Below are 27,941 nucleotides of genomic sequence, written 5' to 3'. Positions count from 1 at the left end.
CTAAGGTATGCCTCAAACAATTAATTTTGTAAAAATCAGGATAAAATTCGCATTTTTCAAACCTTCGGCATATATGGGATAAAACACTCACCTCTCGAAAAAGCTGCCATCCACCCCACCGTGCTGGAGAAGGAAAGGTGTGGTTAAGTCCCCCCCTGGAAGGGAAGTCAGTAATGAGAGAAACGGTTAACATCAGGCAGCATGCGTGAGTGCTAATACTGTGTAATATCTTACATCTGTAATACCGGTGTAGCCACCGTCCCAGCGCCAGTACGTGTCTCCTCTATATTACATTACTCCACATAGCTGGCGCTGGAGGTATAGTAAGGAAGGTTACTCCAGGGGCCAACACCCGCAGCTTCATGATCAAGCGATGTATGTCGGCTCTCAAGGTGCGATATATGCAATCCTGGATGAATGGGGAAAAATAATACGTTATTCTCACGCCATTCACGCATCACATTCACACGTGCAAGCACTCCCTACCATACACTTCTCTGCAAGAATTCCATCACCACCTCCATCCCCCTCTGATTAAGGTGGACACCGTCGGGACGGCGACGATTACCTTTACCCATATGCCTTTACGGAAGAAAGAAAGGAAATGAAAACAACCTTAATTGGGCATTGGAAAAAGCATATGAGAATGAAATACGAACCTCTCAAAAAATCTTACGTCTACCCCACCGTGCTCGAGAAGAGAAGGAGTTGCAATATCTACGACCCGGAATCCCCCTGTAAAGGAAGTCAGTTATGAGAGAAACGGTTAACGTCAGGCAGCATGCGTGAGTGCGAATACTGTGCAATATCTTGCATCTGTAATACCGGTGTAGCCACCGTCCCAGCGCCAGTACGTGTCTCCTCTATATTACATTACTCCACATAGCTGGCGCTGGAGGTATTGTGGGAAAGGTTACTCCAGGGGCCAACAGGGGATGTATGTCGGCCCTCAAGGTGCGATATAAGCAATCCTGGATGAAGGGGGAAAAATAATACATTATTCTCCACGAGAGAGGAGTTGGAGTCCGCTGACGCTCTCTTTCACGGAAAAGTGGAAATAGGAACACTTACATTACGGAGGTCGTTCGACCCGATGAGGACGATCACAGGCCTCGCAAAATATCCGTGGTCACCCACGAGTCTCCTCAATTGGATGACTTTCTGCCCCGATACACATAAGCCGATGCGGGCAGGGCGAACTGTTGTAAGAAATCACAGGGGATGAATATGAGGAGAAATTATTGGAGGAGGTATTTCATCATAGTATGAGTATGTACTTACCTCCCTCCAACCGCCACCCCAAATGCGCACCCAAGCGCACCATATGGGAGTCGCCCAAGAGCTGATGTCCGAACATCACTGGCCCTTCCATGGTCCGCTACTGAAATAATAATAATAATAATAATGATTTATTCGACGTTAAACACAATACAATGCAATAGTCTTCCTCAAAGTCAATGATATACTAGAGCTAAATAATACAATTCTGAGTACTGCATTCATGAAATTCATTCATAGAGTAGAAAGCTTGGCTAAATATCCACAGGTGGAGACAACGCTTAAACTTGGGTAATGAACAGTCACTGGCCTCTCGAGGTAGGTGGTTGAAAAGGCACAGTTATATATGGTCAAAAGACTCGGTTGTTGTTGACAGCCTACATTGAGGCTGAAAGAGATTATTTTTTAGCCTAGTGTTATGATGGTGAACGTCACGACCAGTTTTATGGCTGTCCAGGTTCATTTTTACATTTATAAGACATTTAATTATATATTGACCATACAATGTCATTATGCCTCGGAGAGCAGCAGGGTTTGCGAAAGTTCACTAAATGCTTTCCTTTGCATTGTTTGTGTTGTCGAGACGCGAATGACGTTTGCATGCGACCTAGCCCCCCCTTTATCCTCCACCGCTTCCCCCACTTCTAAAAATAAAAAAGATGAAAGGTAATCCAAAAAGCATTTTACATATCTCATGGAGAAGCAAAAAAAGGGACACATACGGAGAAGACAAATTGCAAAGTTAGCCTTGCGTTCTCGCGGCATTGGGAAGGAATGGGTTAGCTGTTGCAGTGGTACAGTTACAATCCGTTTGGGACGATATGTCACAGGAACTTGTGCAAAACATGGGGAAACAGTATTGGAATTGACATTCTTGCGAAAACGTCACTCATGCTGACAAATTATACCACCACACGCTGTTAGATAAAATAATGAAATCACCCTTCGAGCCACATCTAGGCTGTTTGGCCAGGTGTGAACAATCATGAATATGCAGCATGCAGTTGGATTCCCACTTGATTGAAAAAACGTCATGCATGCTAATGAGTCGTCCTGCAAATAATGAGAGGGGAAATCCTATTGGGTTGGGGTTCCAACACGGGAAGTGAGTGGCTACTGTTAAATAAACCAAGTGAAGAGGGGCCCTACCATTTGGGATTGGAGTAAAGGAGGAAATGCCACTGGTTAGAGAAGGCTTAGTACTTGGTTATTGAGATGTCAATGACGCACAGTGGTCCCAAATCGAAGGAAGCTGGAAAAAAATTATAATGTCGTAATGAAATGAAATTTCAAAAATGAAATTTGGTAGCAGATTTCAATCACTTGAACCCCATTGCGACAATTTTTTTATGCTATCCCATTATTTCAAAAATATTTGAGCTATGATTCAAATAATTTTAAGAAAAACCTATAGTATAGCTGTCATTGCGATAGGCAGTAAGTTGTTGTTAATGAAGAACTGAAAACAGTTTCACTTTAAAGGTATAACACATAAGTTATAGATAAAAGGCATGAAGGAACTAACGACATGAAATTGACAAGATTCGAATCCACGACCATCATCATAGTCAGCAAGATGCCGAAATCAGAAAAAAATACTCACCCTTATTCATTTTTGGCATCCAAGTATTTGATAAATCACACTAGATGAAATAAATTGACCGATACAAAGGGCATTGAGGAGAGAAATGTTTCAATTTCAATAATGGTCACTTACATGTACCACTAAAACGAATTTTAAAACAATCGTCATCCGATATCACCATATCTGACTCAATGTCACTCTGTAAATAACTTCAAATAAGCAGATTTTCACCTCACCTCATAGGCTAAGCTCATTTTCTAAGAGCTGCTGCAGTAATTACAATGTATGGCTTAGATATTAAAAGTCTTCTAAAGATGTCTTCCATAAGAGGTGTCTTTCATCCTATTTGGCTGTTGAAAAAGTGGCAATTTTTTTACATGAATACGTAAGTTGAAGTTATTAAGGTTTGCAAAATATGACTGCATTATTCTCAATATTCTTGTTACTACAGAGCTTCACTTAATCACTTAATTCTTTTGCGCTACGAAAACATCCTGTGACGTCAGAGTGCGAGTAAGCAGACTCGCTCCATGGCAATAACAAACAGTAACGACCATAATAGAGGCTCACCGAAGCCCTGCCCTATCTGTGGGAAGAGGTACAAGAAGCAAATGGCCCGCCACATGCAGCGCGTTCATCCTGATGTGTTTGCTAAACGTGGAAGGGAGGCCGTGGAGAGGTGTTGCAAGGCTGTGACCTCCTTGTGTGGGAAGGGGGTGCATCGGTACCCAGAGCAATTTATTCTGAAAATATTTGGATCCTCATGAAAGTACTCCCCTGGGGACATGTCCTGTAGCCTCTCATGCCTCGGGATAGAAGTTATCCCTTCAGGGTCGTCCGTCGAGGAGGCATGTAGAGTTGGTGAGAAAAGAGGTAATGAAACATAAGTGACGAGTCGTCCTCCTTGGAGACATGATATTTCTTCATAATTTCATAAATGTACTGTTTTCGGCAGTGGGAAATTGTTTAACCCTTTGGATACGGCGGAGTTTTCGTCTTAGCATGACTTCTGTACTGAGCCCCAAGAGACTTCTTTCTCGTGGTACAGAGCATTTTTAGAGGGCATTCGTTAAGAAGGCTCTCGCGGAACCTTTTTCGACCCCTCCACGGTGGGACTTCGCATTATCTCGGACTCCGAGAGTAGTTGTGCTCCCTCCTTTCCGGGTTTACGACCATACTTGCGGCATTGGTTCGCGGTCAACTTATGTATTGCGCTTATATATATTTAGCAAATGGATAATTGTTGCTTGGACGTAAATTGCAGACTTTGAATTGTATTCCTCATTTTTATCTGAGCATTGTCAAATTTTAAACGAAGTTTTAAGGCCATTATTAACACATTTAACGCAGCAACAATTTCCATGTTAATGTTTATACGTAACTTGAAATATAAGTTAATATTTATTATGTTTCGTTTAAAAATTGTAATTGCTACTCAAAAGACAAATAATTCAATTCTTAGTGTATATTTCCTGAGAAATGAACAAATATTTATTTCGAAAATTGACTGTATAAATAATTGAATGACCCGTACCGCTGAGAGGGGTTATAAAAGAGGAAGGGTCCCGGGACCTGCTCCCGGATTCCGAGGGTTAATCCTAAACCCAGAAGCCTTGGGTCCCGAGGCAAAGATGTCGTAAACCCACGACCGTCCTAAAAGGGGGAGAGGTAGAAAACATATATATACAGCTTTCGTTCTGCTGGCCAGGAAAATCTCACACGTAAATATATCGCCCGTTGTCTCCCGGGTCAGGAAATGTCCACACGTATATATACGTGTACAGTAGGGAAAAGGTTAAGGTTTGCAAAATATGACTTCATAATTCTCAATATTCTTGTTACTACAGAGCTTCAAAGTCCACAATATCAGTAAATGCTTTCAGGCTACAAAAACATCGTGTTATGTATATGACATAACATGACCAAATTCCCTCCATCGCAATAACAAACAGTAAAAACAACAACGCCTACGATGATACTGATTCATAACATTAAGTGTGTGTCAAAAACATATATTTAATGAACTAACTGGTACGACCGTAATCTAGAGCTCATTTTGTAAGTCATTTAACTACTCTCATTTACTCATTGCTTTTAACACATTGAGTGCCGGCCGCTAATTATAAAATCCCATTGAAAAATCTAGCCATTTCTACTAAATTTGAAATTTTTTTCAAAATATTAGAATCAAAAATATATTTGTATTGATGTGTATTTCAATAAAAATGGAATATGCTCTTTTTTAGAACAATCAGGGGCTTCTCTAAAACAAAATGGTGGAGACATAAAAAATTCCCTAATTTTAGTATTAAAAGTGCTTCATGTTAGCTGCCTATTATATTCATACAAGTACAATCAATGACTTAGAAACAACTTCGAGGCATAACCCAGAAAATGGACACTTTAGCAAAGTTAACAAAATCCTTATCTTTATCGCAGAAACATGGTTCAAAGACGAACAAGATTGCTTGAAAAGCAGGAGTGCAATGAAAACAATCATTTCTTGATGATGGGATGGACTGATTGATTTTCAAATTGCTGTCAGAGCGGTCAATTTTGGGGAATGAGGCCCCCGGCTTGGAGGGTTGAAGATAAGGCCCAGCAAGGGTGAGCTCGTCGAAGAAAGGGTCCTGGATTAGCAACCTTTCGGATTACTTGGGCGAAAGTGCATGGTAGGAAGAGTACGTTCACAGCAGTCTGCCGTGCCAACATACTAATTCAGTTATGGCTTTTCAAGAAAGAGGTAGCTGTTACAAACTTTTGACTTTCGTGTATAAGGTACTGGCTTGATAAGAAATAATTTACCCATGGGAAAGGTACAAAAGAATTCATGACAAGATGTAACACACATTTTCATCATATAATACAATTACCTAAGTAACTGACACATAATTGAAGCAAACATTGAGATACATTCGTGGGGCCATCATAAAACCAGAGTTTAAATTTGGAGTTTTCCATTAGCTCTTTATACAGAGGTGGAAGCCCAATACTGTGCCTAATGCAGTGAGAAGCCTGAATTACGGAAGGATTGAAAATAACAATTTTCTTGCATTAATCCGCCGGCTGGGTATATAGGTAGGACGTAGCCTGGGTAGGACAGTTGGTCGGAAAATGTGCTGGACGGATGACGTGCCAGATCTCTCTCTGTTCAGAGAGATCTGAGGTAGGCTACAGCAGGTACGCCTGCTCATTCAGCGGTTCTTCCATGAAGGTGTCCGAAGAAGACTATGGGCCCAACCAGAACTGCTGAGGAATGACCCTTTGCAGTCCCAGTAGAAAATGAATGTCCCGCACTTATCAGACGAACGCTTCATTAAGAAGTTACGGATGAGCCGGCAGACATTCATTGCCCTCGTATGTATGGTTAGGCATCATCTAAGAAAATAGGACACGAAATTGCGAATGAGCATCCCTGTTGAGAAGAGAGTAGCCGCAGCCCTCTATGCTCTGAAGAGTAAATGGACTATAGCAGATTGGTTCAGGATCGGGAAAAGTACAGTGCCCTACATTCTGTATGAGTTCTGCAATGTGGTAATTTCTGTGCTCTTACCTAAGTACGTTAAGTTCCCCAACACTCCCAGGGAGAAGGAGCTATTGGCGAACGATTTTTACAATCGTTGGCTATTCCCCAACTGCTTCGGTTCCCCTGATGGGACTCATATCCCCATCATCGAACCCTCGTAGAACGCCATTTACTACTTCAACTATAAACAGTATCATTCTGTCGTAGTGCTGGCGCTCGTGGATGCCTCCTACAAATTCACATATGCAAATGTGGGGAAGCCAGGGAGAGTGAATGACGCCGCTGTTTTCAATAGCTCACAGCTTAAAACGGAGTTGCGTGGTGCGGGTGACTTCTTAATCGTTGCCGATGGTGCTTTCCCTCTCATGGCAAACTTTATGTAGCCGTACCTAACTACAAACGGAATGCCCTTGATACATAGTAATTATAACAGAAGGCTAATCAGGGCGAGGGTGGTTGTGGAGGATGCGTTCGGTCGTTTGAAAGGGAGGTGGAGGATATTAATGAAAAGAGCAAACATGGACTTGGAAAATGTTGAACTTGTCATTTCAACTTAAATAGTGTGTCACAATATGTGTGAGTGTGCTCGGGAGCCATACTATGACTCCTGGCAGGATATTGTTAATAATTTCCATTTTCAATTCCCAAACCCTGATCGCACTCTGCCGGAAACAGCTTTGTACTCGGCTGCCGTAGAGGGGCGGGAACAATGAGCAACAATTTTACTTTATGACAATATAATAATCCAAGCCTAACTTACATTTGATAGCCCTCATTTTCAAAATAAAAGTACATATTGCATTGAAATTGTAATGTATTTTCTTTAATTCTCAACATAATACCATATCCCGCTTCCACCTTGTTACCTCATCCTTTTGAACGTAAACGAGGAGGAATTATCTTGTAATGACGGTTGGAGCTGATGATGCAGTGGTGTTTCTACACGTTGAACATTACATTAAAAATCCAGTGGCCTTTACTAATGGTCGAGTTTGCAAGATCTGATTTTTGCTAACCATAACGTTACACATCTTTCACTGACTTAACCAACCTTACCCGGATGTGGCGGAATGCTCTCATCAACTTCCAAGTCTGGTCTGCAAAACTGACAATTTTCAAACACCAATTGGTAAAATTGAAGGTAGTATCATCTGACGGGTAACCAGACATTTTATATTAATTATACATATTAAATGGGTCAAGAGACATGATGACTTAAGTGGAGGTGTATTTAAAGGAAGCTGCCGACACCTACACTACCACCTTAAATAGAGAGCCAACGTAAGTAGTCACTTAAGTTACTAGTGTAAACCCGGCTTAATAGCGGCCTGTAGCCCCAAATTGACAGACATTGAGGAAGAAGACGGCTATTCGCAAGTCATCAAAAATTTAAGTCGATAATTTACCAGGATATTACGCTATCCTAATGGCTATCTCAAAATATGGCCACGGATCTAATATCAATGTCATTAGTCCAACATATTTTGACTTGACATTTGTCCTCGTTAAATTCCTGGTTTTCATTAATGATATAAGGGCACTTGATGCAGATTTTGATGCATATTTAGGTCAATCTTCTGCTATTCGTCATAAATATTAATGTAATGAATCTACACTTACCAGATGAATAAATACTAAAGGGTCATTCAAATCCAATAGGTCCCAAGGGTTGGACTTGGCCGAAGCGTGGGCCAAAGTTGTTCAACGTGTTCTACTTCTTACATTCTGACGCAGGAAATCTTTCTTAACTGAATTGAAGTGTTTTGAATGCCATATCATCCATTAAGTCATTTAAAGCGTAAATCTGTACGATGGCTTTTTAAAGTTGAAATGGAACATCTATTAGAAAATTAAGCTACGTAAAAATATTACCCACGTAGCACAGAGTGGTCACTTATTTACGCCAAAGGCGTGGGCTGTGATAGTCCAAATTATAGGAATTCAAGGACTGGAACGAATGTTAATCAATACCAATCATCACGTACAGTACTACCCGACTTTTTATTTTGTTACAGATGTGGGGAAATGCAGTAACGCATCCCCGAGCTTTGGTTCTCGAGGTCTGGGGCTCGCCTTATGGCCATACCCACTGAAACCCCACCCCCTTTGCTGCATATATGCCACAATGACTGGAAGGGAAACGTTAAGATGAAATGTGTACAGATGTTGTTGTGGATAATCCAAACTTGAGTGTGATATCAGTTGCTCATGGGGTTTGGACTTCATTGCCAGGCACTCATAAACATGATTGCTAAAAAAATCTGGAAAGTGAAATGCAATATAAGCCATCATGCTATCCACGCTATTTAGCATAAAATTGGAGATCGTATTTGTGAACCGTGAAGTTCCACTCACACACAGAATATTAAACTATGGGAAATGCCACCATGAGCGCTATTCCCTTTCGCTTAATCTTCTCCCATGATGACGAAACCGCGTTCAAAAACGGGCTTCTGCAGATATTGGTTTCTGGCCAATTGAGACGAAGCCTTTCCTTTTCCACAGCGTGACTAGCAAAGATTTTTTTGTCGCACATGTGGGCCTTCACGGTGAGAATTTCAACTAGCTGTCTGCCAACCGAATCTTCATATTTTTCTCTTCGTTTCTCTCTCATTTCTTCAGTCGTTTGAAATTTTTTCCCAAGGTTTGAGGAGATGACCTCATCCAGGTTGTCGGGGAAGTTCTTATAGGGGTCTGTGCCCAATATTGTGTGAACCATTGGTAGAATGATGTTGAGAAAAGTATCGTTCGCATCCTCTACTCACCTTTCAGTTGAGGGTCCCACGGGGACGAGCCCGGAAAGGGTTTGGTACTCCTCCGCCACCCTCGCCGGCAGAGGCACGAGGTAGTTCCGCTTTGCTGTTTCCTACGAATGGCGCAGAAATGCTGCCACCCTGCGGCTGGTCCCCTCATCTATTTTGGTGGATAACGTTGATAGGTACAAACAACTGAGTAGATTCCCTCTTGAGTCACAGGAAATTGCCAACGCTTGGCTGAGGGTGGTGGGCTTTTGGGCTGCATAACCCTCACAAGGACTGCGCAAAGAAGTGGAGTGGCCACGAATATGACGATGGCGGTAGTCGAGACCGCCCTCTTGGTCCCTGGACGCAATGCACATGTGATTTACGTGGCAAGGCATAAAACTGCCACCACCGGATGTGCCCAATTAATAGTGAAGTACGACCTGTGGGACACATTTGATGCGTACCTCCGTCTGAGGGTGAGTTATAAAAATCTTTTATTTCTCTCTTCAATTTTGGCCTGGGTATGGCATTAATCGTACCATGCTCGAGAATGCAAATAGTTGCGCAGACATTTTAACTGATTCCAAACGAAGTAATTCAAAATTTAACATTTGAACTAGTATAACCCGATTAACACTTCAGATGTGCTAATAATTCTCCACTTGTTAACTGCACTTTTTCCAACAACTACGAGTTCTGAACGCAAAGACGGACGCATTTCTAATAAAAACCGAGGGAAAACCATTCAAAATTTTTTTCGTCGATTTGAATAAGGATTTAGAAAAGGAAAATATGCGGAAAATAAGCTCAACCACCTGAAGGATGTTGGTATCAGCTTTATCCACCAAAAAAGATGAGGGGACCAGCCGCAGGGTGGCAGCATTTCTGCGCCATTCGTAGGAAACAGCAGAGCGGAACTACCTCGTACCTCTACCGGCGAGGGTGGCGGAGGAGTACCAAACCCTTTCCGGGCTCGTCCCCGCGGGACCCTCAAGTGAAAGGTGAGTAGAGGATGCGAACGAGACTTTTCTCAACATCATTCTACCATTGGTTCCAACAATATTGGGCACAGACCCCTATAAAAACTTCCCCGAAAACCTGGATGAGGTCATCTCCTCAAACCTTGGGAAAAAATTTCAAACGACTGAAGAAATGAGAGAGAAACGAAGAGAAAAATATGAAGATTCGGTTGGCAGACAGCGAGTTGAAATTCTCACCGTGAAGGCCCACATGTGGGACAAAAAAATCTTTGCTAGTCACGCTGTGGAAAAGGAAAGGCTTCGTCTCAATTGGCCAGAAACCAGTATCGGCAGAAGCCCGTTTTTAAACGCGGTTTCGTTATCATGGGAGAAGACTAAGCGAAAGGGAATAGCGCCCGTTGTGGCATTTCCCAAAGTTTAAAATTCTGTGTGTTAGTGGAACTTCACGGTTCACAAATACGATCTCCAATTTTATGCTAAATAGCGTGCATAGCATGATGGCTTATATTGCATTTCACTTTCCAGATTTTTTTAACTGTCCTGTTTATGAGTGCCTGGCAATGAAGTCCAAACCCCATGAGCAACTGATACCACACCCAAATTTGGATCATTCACAACAACATCTGTACCCATTTCATCTTAACGTCTCCCTTCCAGTCATTGTGGCATATATGCAGCGGACGGGGTTGGGTTTTTAGTGGGTATGGCCTTAAGGTGAGTCCCACACTCCCCGAAAACCAAAGCTCGGGGGTGCGTTACTGTATTTCCCCACATCTGTAACAAAAAAAAAAAGACGGGTAGTACAGTACGTGATGATTGGTATAGATTAAAATTCGTTCCAGTCCTTGAATTCCAACAATTTGGACTATCACAGCCCACGCCTTTGGCGTAAGAAAGTGACCACTCTATGCTACGTGGATAATATTCTTACGTAGATAAATTTTCTAATAGATGTTCCACTTCAACTTCAAAAAGCCATCGAACATATTTACGCTGTAAATGACCTATTTGAATATATGGCATTCAAAACACTTCAATTCAATAAAGAAAGATTTCCTGCGTCAGAATGTAAAAAGGAGAACACGTTGAACAACTTTGGCCCACGCTTCGGCCAAGTCCAACCCTTGGGACCTGTTGGATTTTAATGGCCCTTTAGTATTTATTCATCTGGTAAGTGTAGATTCGTTCAATTCGTATATATGACGAATAGCAGAAGATTGACCTAATTATGCATTAAATATGCATCAAGTGCCCTTTTATCAATAATGAAAACCAGGATTTTAACGAGGACAAATGTCAAGTCTAAATATGTTGGACTTAAGACATTGATACTAGATCCGTGGCCATATTTTGAGAATGCCATTAGAATAGCGTAGTATTATCGACTAAAATTTTCGATGACTGGCGAATAGCCGTCTTCTTCCTCAATATCTGTCAATTTGGTGCTACAGGCCGCTATTAAGATCATATCTATTCACATCTCCTCCGTCAAATCAATTTATCCGTAGCTTGGGCCCGTTTCTGTCTTGTTTTGATTGAAATTCTCCTTGAATTCATTTTTCTATTGTCCTCCTAGGCAGGGATGGCCTGTTTTCTTCTCTTCTTCATGTACTGTTTCCACTTTTTAGTTAGCACAATGTTTTGAACGTAGTTTTTTGCAAACGTTGATGATCTTTCCGCATTTGCGTTCAACCGCAGTAATGCACATGCCCTACGCGATCGAGAAACGCCTCACAGTAAACGTTGCGTCATCCGAAGAACAAGGACAATTTTGTTAAGAATCTAGAAGCCGCCATTCATTTGTGGTGTATTTTCGGGTTTTTTTCTTCCCCTTTACAATGTCCAGTGATCATGTAATTGTTCAATGAACGGGTGATCGTCCGTGTACTCTCCTCTGTCGTTCAGACCACTTGCTACGAGAGTAAATCTAACGGTGTTATGTCTCCCACCATGGCTGCTATCGTTCACGTCAGTAGGGTCTAAATTGTTAACATTTTTGTGAACTTTATTGGCCTCTTGGTGAATGTACGTCATGTACTATCATTTGCAAAAGTCTTGCAACAAATCGAGCGGCGCCACTTTCGCTCCACAAAGATTGAGCACGTTAATTGTATGGTGTTCGGGTGTATGCAACAATCCAATACTAGTCTTCATGGTTCAATGCATGGAGAACGGGTCATTGGGTGGTTGAGGTATTTTGTCATCCTTTTCAGTCTCGGGATTTGACCGCTTCCATTTAAGTGAAATTAATGTTCATGATATTCCCCCAAACACATTGTAGCATTTAATGCAGTAGGAAAGATCGAAGGTAATTCCTCGGAGAGATTTTAAAAAGTTGGTAGCTTGGCTGTTTTTGAGTGATCTCAGCTCTTTTCTGGAGAGCTGGAAATCACGAGTCGTTCACTGTGAACATGGCAGACTTTTGTTTACATCAATCGACTCGGGTTGATGTTTTAATACAATATCTACGACATATGATACGAGGCAGCTTTGAAATTCCCAGTGTTTCATCATATAAATATCTGAGCAAACACGTAAAATATGAATTAGTTAAGCTGATCGGCATTAATCGTTGCGTAAGTAATAACAGAGTTCACCGACGTCCGTCAATCGGTAAAGATGTATTCCTTTCCACTTATTCAAAGTATGACGAGGAAAACTTATTTCCAGCTAGAAGTCCCATTTTAAATGATTGTCGGATTTCAACAGGTATTGTTTGATAATATGTTCTACTGCTGAATTAGTGTGAATGCGAATAATAACTCTAAGCTGCTATGTCGTTGATGATTAAGTTATCTTATTTAGATGCAATCATTTACATATACACTGATGAATTCGGAATAATGTAGGATACTTACTTAGCATTATTAATTGAATTATCTACTTGCATTGAGTAGGTTACATTGTATTAGGAAATGTGTTTGTTGGCAATACGTTTTATGTTTAAGGCATCAGTGGATCTGCAGCTCATTTCATAAAACCTTTCAACTCGAGTAAGAAGGACGTAAGCAAATCCTAACAGAAAATCTGTTTGTAATGAATGTATACGCTTGCTTCATTAGAAATACAAATACCGAGTTTGAAACATAATAATAACTTAAAAAGACGATACCATACCGAAGTCGCAGGCGACAACATCATTATATTCCTATTGTATACTCTAACCAGCCGAAACATAGAGTATGCGAAAGCCTCCGTGCTCAAGTTATAATCATATAAACGAATAAAAGACTAATATACCGAGAAAGTGATTATTTTGATCAAATTCGCTCAAGTGAGAAGCCGTAGGAGAAGAACAAGGAGCTCAGTGTTACAATAACAACAAATAATTAAAATTTCCCACTGATGACCTTGAGCCAGTATTAGCTCAGTGGATAAGCATTCGGGCTGGTAATATGAGGGGCCCGCGCTCAAATCCTTCCAGTAGCCGAAAATTTTTTATCCTCCGCACAGCCGTATTTAATTTTAATTTTTTTTTATTTTTGAAATTTATGTTAAGAGGGTACCAGCTGATGAATTGGAGCATTTTTTGCAACAATTTCTAATTTAAATGACCGTGCGACAGGAATCATGCGTAGTTTATAGCTTAGTAGGACGAATCAATTGCGTTTTCTTGTAGGAACTCCAATCAGAATCACTGGTGAATGTAATTCCTAGTGCTATATGGTTTCCTTTACAGGTCCGTAACTGCTCAAAATGATTAACCTTTGGAATGAGAACTATCGTAATAATCTAAGGTTCCATATACGTAATTTCTTAAATAGATCAATTTTATCTGATTAAAAAGAAAATTATGAATGATATTTTGCAGCGATTATGGTGTCCGTCTATGTAGTATGCTGCCTATTTGTCATCAACTTGTCACCATTTCCCACCAAGTTAATTTCTCCAGTAAAGTTTTTCAGAACAATTTTACCCTTTTATTCTATTTCGTTTCGTAAATGAGCAGTGACGGAAACTTTTCTTAGAGATAGAAAAATATATAAATTAAGTGAATAATTTTACTTTTAAACTTTAGGCTTCAGTATTCTACAAACAGTGTTTTTTAATACAGTAATTTTGTTGGAAAGGGACAGAATGTGAGACTAGCTGATCTACTAAGTACAATCCTAGGAATAACCTATGTAATGGTAATCCTTAATCGTGCTCGCACCACGGCGCTTATTTTTAAATATCGGAAAGGCTTATCTTGAGGTACTTATCAACTATTTTTCTAGTGCGTACTTTCTTCAAGCAAATTGTGGCATCAACATGTATATGATAGCGCTACAAAATGGCCCTATTTACACTATTTTGGAAGCACGTGAGAATCACTTACGACCTGCAAGTTTTACTCCAGGTAACCTACTTCCTCGTCCCTGGCTGGTAAAGTTACGATAAAAATGTAGGGCAAGACGAGGTGCAGGGCCTATTAGCTGACCAAAACTACGACCCGGGAGCACCCGATTCAGCGTTAAGAGCTGAGGGAGCGGCTAAATTATGCGCAAAGTATTTTACCTCCCTAATATATGCGCAAAGTATTTCCCTCCCTAAAAAAGGGCGAATATTGGTTTAAATTGACTTTCAATTTAATCTCTGTCCGTTGTTGTTAATGGAAACCTTACCAATGGAGGCATTCATGGATAGCGAAAAGTCGTACTATTAAGTCACTCTTTAAGTTTAATAAGTCCTTAATAATATAAAAATGGCCGAAATATTAACATCGAAACAATAACTAATTTATTATAACGAAAAGAAGATTAATGCGACATGATCACTAAATATATTAATGCTATCGTAAAAATTTAAGCCTCTCCTAGATATGTAAACAGTAAAAATAGAGACACATTCTGCTAGCAACGATGAGGCCTAGCGATTTTTTTGGCAATCAAAATTCCATTTTTTTCCGAAGAAACATTTCCATCGGTGTAAATATATTTATCCAATTAACAAATTGATAATTAATGCAGAAGAAAGCTTATGGAGCTATCTTTATCAGCTTCAACCTACGTAAAGAATCATTTAATCCCAATCAATTAAATATGGTGGAGACGACAGAGTCGTGTTTTTTTCCGGAAAATTGCCAGTTAATTTTTTTCATTTATTAATTCTTCTATATCGAACAAATATTTCAATAACTTAATATAAAGTCTCCTGAACGACGTTGAATTCCTAAAACAAGGGTTACGAGCGAGTTGATTTCCGTGTTCCTAATGGCGAAATCGTGCCCCCAGCCACGACCACCGAGAGACAAGGCCTGAGCGCTGAATCGTGACGTCACAAGTCGTAGGCGGACGGGAGGAGTAGCAAAGACTGCCATTGATAGCGCCGATTGGTGGGGAATGCGTTAGAAAACCAAACGATATATGAACAGACATTTCTCCGGCTACAATTTTCCTTATATAATATCATATATAATTACATTTAAATGATGTTAACAGTAATTCCCTACCTCGGGAAACATAATTGTTTCGACTGGACCAACGCCTTCTCCGAAAAATCTTCTTTGAAGAGAAACAGCTTGCTTCCAAATGCATTCGAAACCTCGAGAATATCATTAAAAGTCTTATATTCAGTAAAACATTTTTTACACATCAGTGGTTCTTATAACATAGAAGTCATAGGATATTTACATCCTTCACGGGGCTTCTATTTTTTCAGCATCGCTGCATTAAACGATGATGAAATAAAAAAGTTATGTTTTTACAGATGCGCAAGATTAGGATAAAACTAGATTGTGCTTCTGTTAATTTATATAGGGATTGTTTTCATTAGACCTATCTGCAAACTATAATTTCATGGCAATTTAATCACTTAATGGGGCGAATTGTAGCCTTTTAAGAAACGGTGAATTAGGATTTGCTGCTTTTAAGTACCTGGGGAAATTGTTTTTAATGGAAAAATACCATGTCTTACCTGATAACACAGAAATGTAGCATATAATGCATTCAGTTGGGAAAATTATAGTTTTTCTTATTGATCCAGTTGTTGCAAATACATTTAAACATATGGACAGAGTCAAGCCTTTAGAAAAATGGTCAAGAATGATGAGAAGGATGTGGATAAACTATACTCAGCCTTGGTGGATTGGTGAAGAGAGATACTGCCTTCCTGTTGATGGATTTGTTTTCACTTATAATACAAGCCTCATCCAGACCAACTTTTTCGAGACCAATGATGACTTTCTTCAGAATATCTTTTAGAACACAGGCTGACAGAGCGCTCACTGGCAAAATATGGACAATATCTTTAAATGAATATAGTAAGTTCTCTACCGCGAACACATGAGCACTAGAAGCTAAACTGCTGGAGTTATATGCAGGTTCTTCTATACATCTGCCCTTGTAGTCAAGAAAGGGTTTCAAATGAACTTCATCTATCATAAGGGTGCGATAACGCTCGTGACTCTGTAATGAGATACTCGGTGCCTCACGTAAAATAGAAACCCATGCTCATTTTGCTCATTTATTGGACCAATTTTAAAAGAATAGCAGAGCCGTTTGATAGTAACTGGATGTGGGAAAACCAAATCACCAGAATTGCGAGCAAATATATGAACTTCAGGAGATATTAAAAAAACATTACAGCAAATACAAATATGTCACAGATGAACCTTACTTACTTTCTTTTCTTGAACCTACTTACCTTTTTTTCTGGAACAAGAGATATTTGTAATTTAATAAAGGTATTCAAAGATTGATTTGCATAGTCTTTAATTTTTCATTCTTCCAGTAGAGCTACAATATCGCTATAAATATTTATATTATTTGTGGAGTTTTTAAATTCTATCCAACACATCATAGGTACTTTTCATACATGAAATAGGCTTGAAAAAGTGGAGTGAATTTGCCTATTGCTTTTAATTCCCTTTTTCAGTGGTATACTTTGATATTATTATGAATGTATACTATTAATGAGTAAGTAATAAGAGGTGGTGCACACTCTTCCAAATGCTTTAATATTATAGCACACGGCTTCACGACCACATCCCAAAATGCTGAATGCTTATTCATCTTCACCAGAGAATTTACGTTTCCGAAAGAGTCTAGCTTTTTCTAAGCCCTATATGCCTCCTAAGTTTTCAAACTCTCAGCTAAAGCAGCTTCCACAGTAGCACTTTCAAGACGCTGCTCCCTCATTGAAGGCGCATCCCTGGTCTGCTCTGAAGTGGTAAGGTACCCAGGGCAATCAGGGAAGATCCTTGGCATGGCACCATCCCTCAGTTTTGGGCTGTTCAATGGTACAGCCAGCAGTTTTCCTGACTTCTCATCGAAGTAGGAGCTTTAATGAAGCACATCTTCAAACAGAAAATGCCGGATATACACCTTAAAAATAAAGATAATTTGTTTTATGTATATATATTGTATATTGCCTAATTCTCTGCATTTTATATTGTTTCACAATTTTTTTCTAACATAGCCCTGAAGATGTTTTTTAAATAAAACGAAACGTTGGCTGCTAACTTTTAATTTATTGACCTAAACTCCAGGAAACATCATTTTATATATTAAAATAAGGTCAAGAAAAAGGAGAAAAAAGATAATTTTATTGGTAGACGGAAAATCAACTGTATTTCAAGTGAAGAATACCTTCGTCTGATAAGGGTGTAGTAAACAAGATCTTAAGTCGACTTAAATAATTCGCTGTGCACACAATGGTAGTTAGATTAACAATATTTGATCTAAAATGCAAACTTAGACATGGACCATATTTATCTCGTTTGTAGGTAGCCCATTTATTCATCCCGAGCGTTTCACATGTTTCCATAATTTATTAACTACTGAAGAATCGTTCATTTAATACCCTCGAAGACTTTTAGATTTCGCTCTCCAAACAATCGTTCTCAGATTAACACGATTAGTTAGTACATATCATCTATGTAAGAACTACTTAATGCAAAAAATCTTCGGGTGAACCGGAGTTTAAGCCCCTTGTCGCATTGGCGGCGGTTTCTAGAACTATTTAGGAAAAATAAAATATATAAATATAATAATATGTATATTTAATATAAAATATCTATCCACGTAAGATCGCCCGGGCGGGTTGGGTCATATTTATTACACAAGTAGGTATCTCATTTATTCATCCCGAGTGTTTCACATGTTTCCACAATTTACTAATAACAAAACTATTCATAACACCCTAAAAAAATCGAGTTCTTCTTAATAACCACACCTTAGAACACGAGGATAAGCGCCGTATTCTATTTAGCGTTGAAATTCGAGAATTTCAAAGACATTTAAGCACTATGAAATAATTAAAACCATTAATTATTCAAGCGATAACGCAAATAATATTGAAATCAACCTGCAAATACACTCGAGAGTAGAATTGTTTCAAGAAACCATAACAATTCTTCTACCGGTCAATGCTTATATCAAATATATTTTTAATTCACTTTTAATGACGATCAACATTTACATTATACTAACATTTCCCTGAATAATCACGCCGTCCAAATAGAAAGAAAAAGATAGCAACTCACCTAGGAATATTTCGTCGGCTGGAAGTCTTTTCTTGGAATGGCAAGTAAGTATCTATTTCCTCTTCGTCTCTTCGTCCTTAGGAAATTTGAAAACGCACACTTTCGTAACCACTGTGTATTTTCCTCTGCACAGAGGCAGACAACACTAGTACACTATTTGTTAAACACTTATATTCAATACTGTTGCCCACAAAACCATCGTAAAAGCTTTAAAACTCCAAATAACTTAACGTTCAACAACCCAATCAACATTTTCACCGCAATGGCTTATAAATATAAACAACTGCAAGCATTGTCGGAAGGCGTGGTTGATAACCTACGGCTCGTGACGTCAGACAATTAGAAGGCATCAGCGCTCAGGCCTTGTCTCTCGGTGGTCGTGCCCCAGCCGGCCTTATGGGGTTTACCATTGGAAGCCAGGCGTGATAGGTTCCCACTCTTTTAACGGGTAAATATTTTCAATTATCTACTCCAGTCAACTACGGGTACAAAAATAATCTCAAACGCCGCGACGACTCAACAACATCTACGCTCGTTTACTCAACTGAACATCGTAATGATTTCCTACGTCTCACTCCCGTGTCATGATGACCCGTTCGTGAGTCGTTCCCGAGCTACCATGAAGATTCATACCTAGATAGTGATAATTCAAACTTAATGGTGGCCAGAAATCGACAATGGAGCGAAAGTGGCGCCGCTCGATTTGTTGCAAGACTTTTGCAAATGATAGTACATCAGTCGCTCGTTTCACAATTGAAATTTCAAACAAAGAGGAAATGCGAGAAATTTGAGGTTCGCAATGGAATTATTGGGGGAAACACTCGCCTTCTTCGCCTCCTCGAAACCCGGCTGAGTTTTCACCCATTCCGGCGACGAGTCGACATCCTCTCCAGCGACATCCATGCTTGCCTCGAGGGACGAGGCGGATGCGGCGGGAGGCATGAAATCGGTTTACATCGAACCCTCACTTTCCTAACCCTTTCACCATCACATCCTATTTTAACTAAACTACACGGATGATTTATATTACAAACTGCGGAGGTAGTTCGTCGGCTGTCTCCTTCGTATGATAAGTAGAGGTCTTACGAGATCCACTACATAGAGGAGGTTCACCTAATTACAGGCCCTTTGGCCAACCAATACCTCACCCCCAACCTCACCTAAAATGCATGAGAGTGCCCTAAGCACAATATTTAATCTTGGTACTACATTTTCATATTACAATGATAGAGACTAATAATATTTACTTGAGCGTTGGTAAGGCCACTCAACCTAAGAAAATAGTAATTTTTGATCAGTTGGTTGAGAGACAACTTTGAACTAAGGCAACCTACATATCAGACTTGAATGATTTGTTAATAATTTTAATGTAATGCTATTATACCACTCATGATGCAATACATAAAAAATTACCTTTTTCACAAAATGGCCCAAATGAGTGAAATATTGCAATGGAATTGATAGCTTAGTGACAATGAAAATGCTGCGTTTCACAAAGTTGGTGGAAGGCAAACATTTTTGGGACTCTAGCTGCATAAGATTCCATTGACATCAATCTACTAGCCTTGAAAAAATGTTACAAATGACCAAGGTGAGAATTAAAAATGTCTCTTCAATGAATCAGGAGGCAATGACAGGGGTTACCTGAATTGACTCTGGGATCTTCTTCACATCATATGTTCACAATAATTTGTCCCGAAAAAAACAGCTGCCCTAAATAAGCAAGAACTACTACTACATTTAAGTGATCACACTTCTGTAATGTTGTGAACGAGCATGGACTGAAATGAATACCATCCACATTATCAACCATGCTCTTCCTTGAAGCGAACAAACTGTAGCAGGAAAAAAAACTCTCCAAATGTAGTGAATGACCGCATGCATACCCTTTAATATGGCCTTGTCCACTGCAATAAAGCTTCTTTTATGCTATTAATTTATCATGGGATCAATTAATTGTACACCAGAATTATATCAGGAGAAATTTATTTCAAACATTTAGAAAGAATCATAGGCCGTTTTCCAATCTACGCAGTATGCACTCATTCCCTCGTTCCCTTTCTCCCTTGCACCCTGCTTCCTTAAAAATGCTCTACTGTCGCCATAAAGTGTGAACGGAAATAATGCAACCTATTGGCATTAACGGGTGCTTTCCATTCAGGCGACTCATGTGTCACCTTGTGTTAACTCTGGTCAACTCCTAGCCAGCCACGAATGGAAAGCACCGTATGCGCAGTAGTTGATGCGCGTAGAACTTGGTAGAACAGGTAAAACACGAGTTTAGAACACCGGGAAATTTATCCAAAGAGAACGATGTAAGTGATTCACAGTGAATATCTGGAATGTTTTTTGTTTATATTGTTGACCAATGTTGGATTCTGATCATTGGTGATTTGGATTGTTCTCTTGACCGTTTTAAGTAAAACTTGTGCTGAAAATTGTCTTTTATTTTAGATGAACAAAGAGCAGTCTATAGCCTATGTAATGGAAGAAATACATAGTAGCAGTAGCAGTGATGATTCCGAATCGAATCCAACAAATTAGTAAAACACAAGTAAAAAGCAATTACTTTCCTTTAAAGGAATTTACTCCTCATAAAATGGGTAGACTTTTTACGGTGAAAACAATGATGCAATTTAAGCAAATAATTCGACTTAGTTATAGGCATGGCAGGTGTATTTAAAAATAATATCACTCAAATTCACAAAATTTTAAAATAGCAATAAGAATCATCTCACAATTGTATAATAACTACTGCAAATTTAAAAAAATGCATTATTATCTCTGCATATAAGCTATTTATTTAAAACGTCATACCTTGAACATATCGCACACTTGCCAATAACTAATTAAAAAAATGTTTCAACTCCAGTTCCAATGCAGGTGAAAGGCGCCAAAACAACTATGCATGCGCAATTCGTCTGTCCGCTGTCTCAAACTCAGCTTTTCGTCAGAGTCGGTGTGAGTCCGCCTGTGTCGGCAACTCCAACGAATGGAAAGCAAAAAACACGACTTGTGTCGACGCAAGTCAACTTGCGTCGACGAATGGAAAGCACCCAACGAGTTGTGAAGCGCAGGGTCGGGTTAGGACATCTTGTGGTTGATTTAAGAATTAACTTCACCCTACTACTCGGTTTGTTGACGTTTGTAATTTATACTGCTTAGTATTTTGACTTTTCTGGCTCCGATTGGACGCTCTCTCTTCACATAATAAACAAAAAATTACAACTCCAGTTCAAGATTTCTGAGTTTTCTGTTGCCGCCATTTTGACGTCCACTTCCTGCGAGGGGAAGGTAGTGAGGGAGCATCCGCGCTCCCTTGCTCACTTCAGCCGTGTCCCAATTGGCCATTTGGCTATGCCAATTCCAGGATTTAGCCATGACGCCATCTTGGAAGGATGTCCCAACTCGTTAGCCAGCATAAGGGAGGGAATTTAGCCAGCTAACGCGGCCGCCAGATTTAGGCATCGATGAGTGCATCCTTCGCCCCACTTTTCCCATGATTAAAAGCGTGCAAGGCGTCCTCAGCTCTCACCACGGTGAGTAGACTGAGGGTGAGAGGGGGAGAAATTCGCGGCGAAGGGGGGTCGAGCCGCTACCCCGGCCACGGTGGCGTGGCAATCGCGTGACGTCAGGATAAGAGCCAATCGGAATTGACTGCCTATGTCGTCTGCATATATTGCTATACTTTCGTATTTTTTCTTAAATCTTATTTAAATATTTTTTCTTATATAATATATTTATATATTTTTTACATAATATATTTATATATTTTTTCTTATATAATGTATTTATATATTTTTTCTTACATAATATATTAATATATTTTTTCTTATTTCCTTTAACCAGCGCGAATTTAGGGACAGGATTTTGTAGGGATCTTATAAGGATAGAGGTATTACTGCTTCAAATAAGTAAAAAAATCCGATTACGCTTCAAAAGCCTTTATTGCATGTTGGTGTCAGTACATGAGTGGTTTACAACAGAAAATTTTTAAGAAAAATTGGAACATTACGCCCAAGGTACTACTCGTACGTTTCACCAGTCTGAATTAACAAGGTAAAACTTTTCATACAAATAAACAGGTTATAATGAACACACATTAAAGTAGAAATTAAAAACGCCCTTACAGTAAAATTGGAACGTTACGCCCAAGGTACTACTCGTACGTTCCACCACAGTCTAAACTAACAAGGTGAAAAATTTCATACAAATAAACATAGGTAAACATGAACATAGCCTACAGAAACCTGTTGGAAATGTTTCCAACTGCAGTCATCCATTCATAATGCAAAGTGCATTCATATCAATGAATAATATCCAAGTCGATCCTTCAAAAATAAAGCAAATTAATTACTTTCAATGGAAATTGATGGGAAGGTGATCCCAACTGTAATAAATATTAAACATAACATTAAAAAACTCTCTATTTAGATTCTGCACAGTATTGGCGAATCATAAATACAGCTACTGACCCTACAACTTTTTCAGTAACAGTGTTACAGTGAAGCCAAGAAAATGCCTCAGAGCCCAAACTGTCAACTAATAATTTCCTAACACCCACTTTGGCTGCAACTGAGGGGATATGTTCTTTCATATGATTAACAGCCTCCTTCACTGATTGCATCATTAATGCTGAAGGGTACAATGGCCTCCCTTCATGACAGCATATGTCCTTAATGGATTGGAAATGTTCTCCAATTAGAGGCTGATCTGAGGAAAGCAATTTTCTACAGTCTAAGCAGCTAACTTGGCCAAGAATGTTCTTCAAGATAGCATTAGACGCAGAAAATAGACTTAAATCTCCTTCCGTGGAAGTAATTGATACATCACCATCTTTAGTGTTGTCAATGCCTGAGGTGCTGAGAAGAGGATTCACAGGTTGGTGTGGCATGCTCTGAAGAATCTCCTCCAAGTCAGTGATGAATTCATCTGCGTCAGCCTCACAATTACCTTTCGGGTTATGCTTACACTGCCCATTCACAATTGAAGCTTTAAGTCCAGAGGTGAACTGCTGGATTGTAGGCTTTGAGTTGGACCCACAGTGTAACCTAATATTCCCAAAAAAATTCTCTATTGGGTCCTGATTGAGTCGCCTCATTTCCAGGCTGGTGTATCCTTCGTTCCTCAATGCATTCCACAATAGTTTTGTAGCTTTAATGGAAATAAGCCAACCATTTTGAGATTTTGACCGTGTAATTATAAGTTGCCCAGAAGGAGACAACTTAAGAAATTTAAATTTGTTAACTTTTTTAACAGCGTCTGCCCAAATGCCAAATGCTGACTTTTATCGCTTAAGGGGCCTAAAAAATCTCCATCTAAGTCCTTCTGGACACTTTCATTAAAACTGCAAAATAGCTGCTTCATGAATTCTAGGAATTCTGCAGTGATACTTGCGCCTTGATCAATCAACCCTGTAATAGACGATAAAAATAACATAGATGTCTCCTGGCCTAAATTGACCTCTTTAAAGTTTCTTAAATATATATGAAATCATACTAACCTAGCCCAACGAAAATGTCCATTTGAGATGCCAGTGCTCTACTGAACACATGAGCAGCATGGCCTTATTTTTTCTCGCCACTTGGGATTGAGGGCAGAGGGGGTTATCTTCGGAAAGGGGAAAATGCTCCCACTGAGCCTTCTGCTTAGATTTACAGTTTCCTCAATGTGGGTCCATTTCCCAACCCTCATTATATCCACACCACCAACTGTAACCTAAAACAAAATTAAAGTTAGTGCCGGCTATTTAGAGAATATTGTTAATTTCAAAGCATTTGCTTGTGTTCATACTTCTCCTTTAATATTATGTTTCATAAACATGTTCCGTGAACACTTCAGAAGATGTGGAGGGTCATAGATGGTATATATTTTTTTTATCTTCGAATCTGGAAGAAGATAAGATTTCATTAGCCAAAGTGTACCTTGAGGGAATAGAAAGGACTTGATCTTCATAGGGATTACTCATCACATCAGCTTACCTAATATAAGGGTGAATCTTTGTGGAGCCCAACAAGGACAGTGCAGAGCAGTTGTTGCTCCCCATATCACACACTGTCGCCACTACCCTTAAGCCGGCAGTGCTTGTGGCACTAACGACATCCTTCAATATGTTGGCCAGCACAGGGCCAGGTGTGCTTCTACAATTAAAGAAGAATGCAATAGGCATTTTCCAATTGCTGCTGAGCCCTCGCACCATGAAAACAAGGGCTTCAGATGCAATGCCATTGCCTCTTCTTCCAGAACCATGATCTTCAAAGCCTTCAATAACATCAGCAGTCTGATTGTAAATTAGACAAGGCATGATTGACATTTCATCAAAGATTAATGCACAAAAATTTTCTTTTTCAGACATCTTGGGAACTTGTAATCTTAAATGTTGTATAATGAAAGAGTTGATACCGGGAGAGAAATGGATGGAACGAAGGATAGATTTAAGAGTAAAAGCAGATGGCATACTAAGAAGAGTGGAAAGGTACAGATAATTTCGGGGGCTTCTCTTATATAGTGATAGGAACATCAGCTTCTCCTTCAGCGTCCATCACCTAGCATTCTTTTTTTTGTTGCAATTCCGCAGCAGAGCTGTCATAATAATACTGGAATTGAGACCAGCTTTGCCCAATAGCATTCGGCAAACATCATCCGATTCTCTTTCTAGGATGGTTTTCACCCTTGTCTGCTGCCTCTTCCTAAAATTGGTTAATTGTTTGGTTAGTTTAACACATTTGTCATAAAGAAATTTCTTTCTCGGCGATAGAGTTCCCACTTTCTTCAGGCTTAATTTCTTTATTAATGTATGTGTCGTATTTGAAGGTGAAGGGGGAGTGTGTGAAATAGAAGGCAGAGATTGAGTCATGGACTTTTTGGTTTGGCTAAACTCAGGAGAAATCTCATCATCAGAACGGAGAGGATCAGCAACAAAGGAAGAAGTATTGCATATGAGAGAATTATGAAGATTAGAAGACAGGGTCGAAGAAGATGAGACAAGATGAGAGAGAAGATGAGAAGAAGATGAAGGGTTTGTTTGGGGGAGGGGATTGTTGAGGGAGATGTGAAAAGGAGAGGTTTTGTGAAGTATTGTGGAGAGAATTGAAGTAAATAAAAAAGGTTATGAAAATTAATCGTCTTACGTTACAGGGGTGATGCACTGGGCACTTTCAGAGCGGGATGCAGTTTCTCCACCCTGCCTGTTTATTTCGAGCCAGCCGCAGTCCCCAGGGAGCCTGCAGGATGGAGGCGATGGGTGCTCCTTGAGCTCCTCAGCGTCCACCTCCTCATCCAGCGACAGCCCTCAACTGCCTAAGAGGAGGAGGAGGTCATCCAGCACAAGGGAGGATGCATTGGAGAGGCTGGTAGCCTCTGTGGAGGAGGCGGTTGAGGATCAGAAGCGGAGGGGGGATGAATTTCTGAATTCGCAGTTATGTCGAAAATAGAAAATAAATTTAATATCCGTTCTTTTCATTTTATCCTAGCCCTCTGGGCCCATTCCATCCCTTCAAACTCCTTGCCTCTCTGCTGCTCAGTACAATATCTATGGGTAAGTCGTTCATATACAGGTATACCTGGTGAGCATTGTGAGGAAGCATGAAGACCCAGAAGAATTTTGTAGGTAATTGCATATGAAGGGGTTGATGCTTTAGATTGTGAGACAAGAGTGATGGGAATCTGATAATTTCACCTCTTGCAATTCCATTTTGTGTTAAATTTACTTGTAGCCATTTGCTGAATGAAGTTCTCTATGTCTATACCATGTTGTTGTCCACATTGGTTATGATCGGGGGAGGAATTAACCGTATATAAGGTTGTTAGCTAGAAAAGGAAGTCGAAGTAGTATGCTAAAATGGAGGCATGTTAAGATATTGGGGTTTCAGGGAATATACTGTGAAAGTGACCATACTATCTTTGCAATTTTGTCACCATATTAGACAACTGTTGAAATTAATTCATTTTTCATCCGCTTCTCTGACTGCTTCGTGCATGTTAAGCATTACTGTACCATTTCTCAATGCATCTGCGAAGAAATTAGATATTCCATTCTATTCCCTGAGCTCCTGGAGGGATGCACAGCTCGGTGACCTAGATTTTTAAGGATGAGGTATAAGGAATGAGGGAGAGAGGGAACTCATACAGGGGTTATTTCATTGCCAAGGTAAATTGACCTTGAAATGTACATAGAGTTGTAAATTAAAATCAATAATTGAACACAAAATATATTTATTTTACAAATAGTCATGGTCGGCCAAATGTCCTGGCACAATATCAGGTCTCGACATACGTCGGGCTATATTGTCTCTTATGTTGAAACAATTTTCATGGTGCCCCACCATTCCCACCACATTCTCTTCTTCCCCAACAAGTCCATCTCCCACCAAAATGTCGCCATTTGTCAGACATATATTATGCATGATGCAGCAGGCCCCGATTACGTTCGCCACTCGGGTGTGACGCAACGTCACCCGCTGCAAAAAATATGCACCTCCACCTGGTCTTTAGCATGCCGAATCTCCTTTCTATTATGTTCCTGCCCCTTCGGTGGTGCGCATTGAAACGAGCCTGAATAGGCCCTGCCACTGGCTCGCGGTATGGCGTTAGCACGGCTATGGGGTCGGCAATGCAGGGGTAGCCGCTGTCCCCCAATGTAGCATATCCTTGAGGGGGATACACCGCATTGACGTACAGGGGGCTTGCCCTTAATACCCTCGAGTCGTGTACCGACCCAGGGTAACCCGCAAAAACATCCACAAATTTGCCCGTATGGTCACACACTGCCTGGAATTGAACCGAGTACCTCAGCTTCCGACTAAAATAATCGGCCCGGTCAGGGCCGGATGGTATCACCTCCACATGACAGCCGTCAATGGCACCCACAACACAACGAAGCTCATCATTCCTTGCCATCCTGCCACCCTGCCCCAATCGCCTCCAGCTCGCCATTACTGGGGATACAGATTACCCTTCCAGACAGCGCGAGCACCTAACGCATCATCTGGTGCACCATTCGATGAACGGATGATCGAGGCATCCCGAAATTCGAACTGACTATTCGAAAAGATGCCCCGCTTGCCAGCCAAAACAGGAACACTGCCAGCCGCAGCTTCTGCTCCCATCCACTCCTCCTGTTCATGGAGACCATCCTCAGGAGGTCATGAAATGCCTCCTCGGAGACGCGGATATGCTTCCGCCTATCCCACTGAGCCCCCAGCAGAACCCAGATCACTTGCTGCTCCCGGTTTAGAAGGCAATATTGCATCGGTTCCTGGCAAGAAATTTCATAATTTAGTCTTTCCATGTATAGAAGATAGAGATTAGATAAATGCATGAAGTGATAACAAGTGTTTTAATGAATCTTCCAACTGAAATACCA

At 40.2% G+C, this 27,941-nt stretch overlaps 2 protein-coding genes across 2 annotated transcripts; both read right to left on the bottom strand.

Moving 5' to 3' along the window:
- Positions 1-863: 863 nt before the first annotated feature.
- On the bottom strand, positions 864-1,394 carry LOC124172127. The gene is made up of 3 exons (XM_046551533.1): positions 1,282-1,394; positions 1,072-1,199; positions 864-971 (listed from the first exon to the last, which is right to left on the bottom strand). The coding sequence occupies exons 1-3, from the start codon at positions 1,370-1,372 to the stop codon at positions 864-866; spliced, it is 327 nt and encodes a 108-aa protein (XP_046407489.1). The 5' UTR covers positions 1,373-1,394.
- Positions 1,395-26,974: 25,580 nt separating this feature from the next.
- Positions 26,975-27,511, bottom strand: LOC124172126 (putative nuclease HARBI1). Its single transcript, XM_046551532.1, has one exon. It carries the CDS (start codon positions 27,509-27,511, stop codon positions 26,975-26,977), a length of 537 nt encoding a protein of 178 aa, XP_046407488.1.
- Between the last annotated feature and the right edge of the window lie 430 nt (positions 27,512-27,941).

This window comes from Ischnura elegans (genome assembly GCF_921293095.1).
Source record: "Ischnura elegans chromosome 13 unlocalized genomic scaffold, ioIscEleg1.1 SUPER_13_unloc_1, whole genome shotgun sequence".
NCBI classification, from domain to species: Eukaryota; Metazoa; Arthropoda; class Insecta; order Odonata; family Coenagrionidae; genus Ischnura; species Ischnura elegans.
Note: the sequence above shows the minus strand (reverse complement) of the source record. Positions and strands in the feature narration are given on the sequence as shown.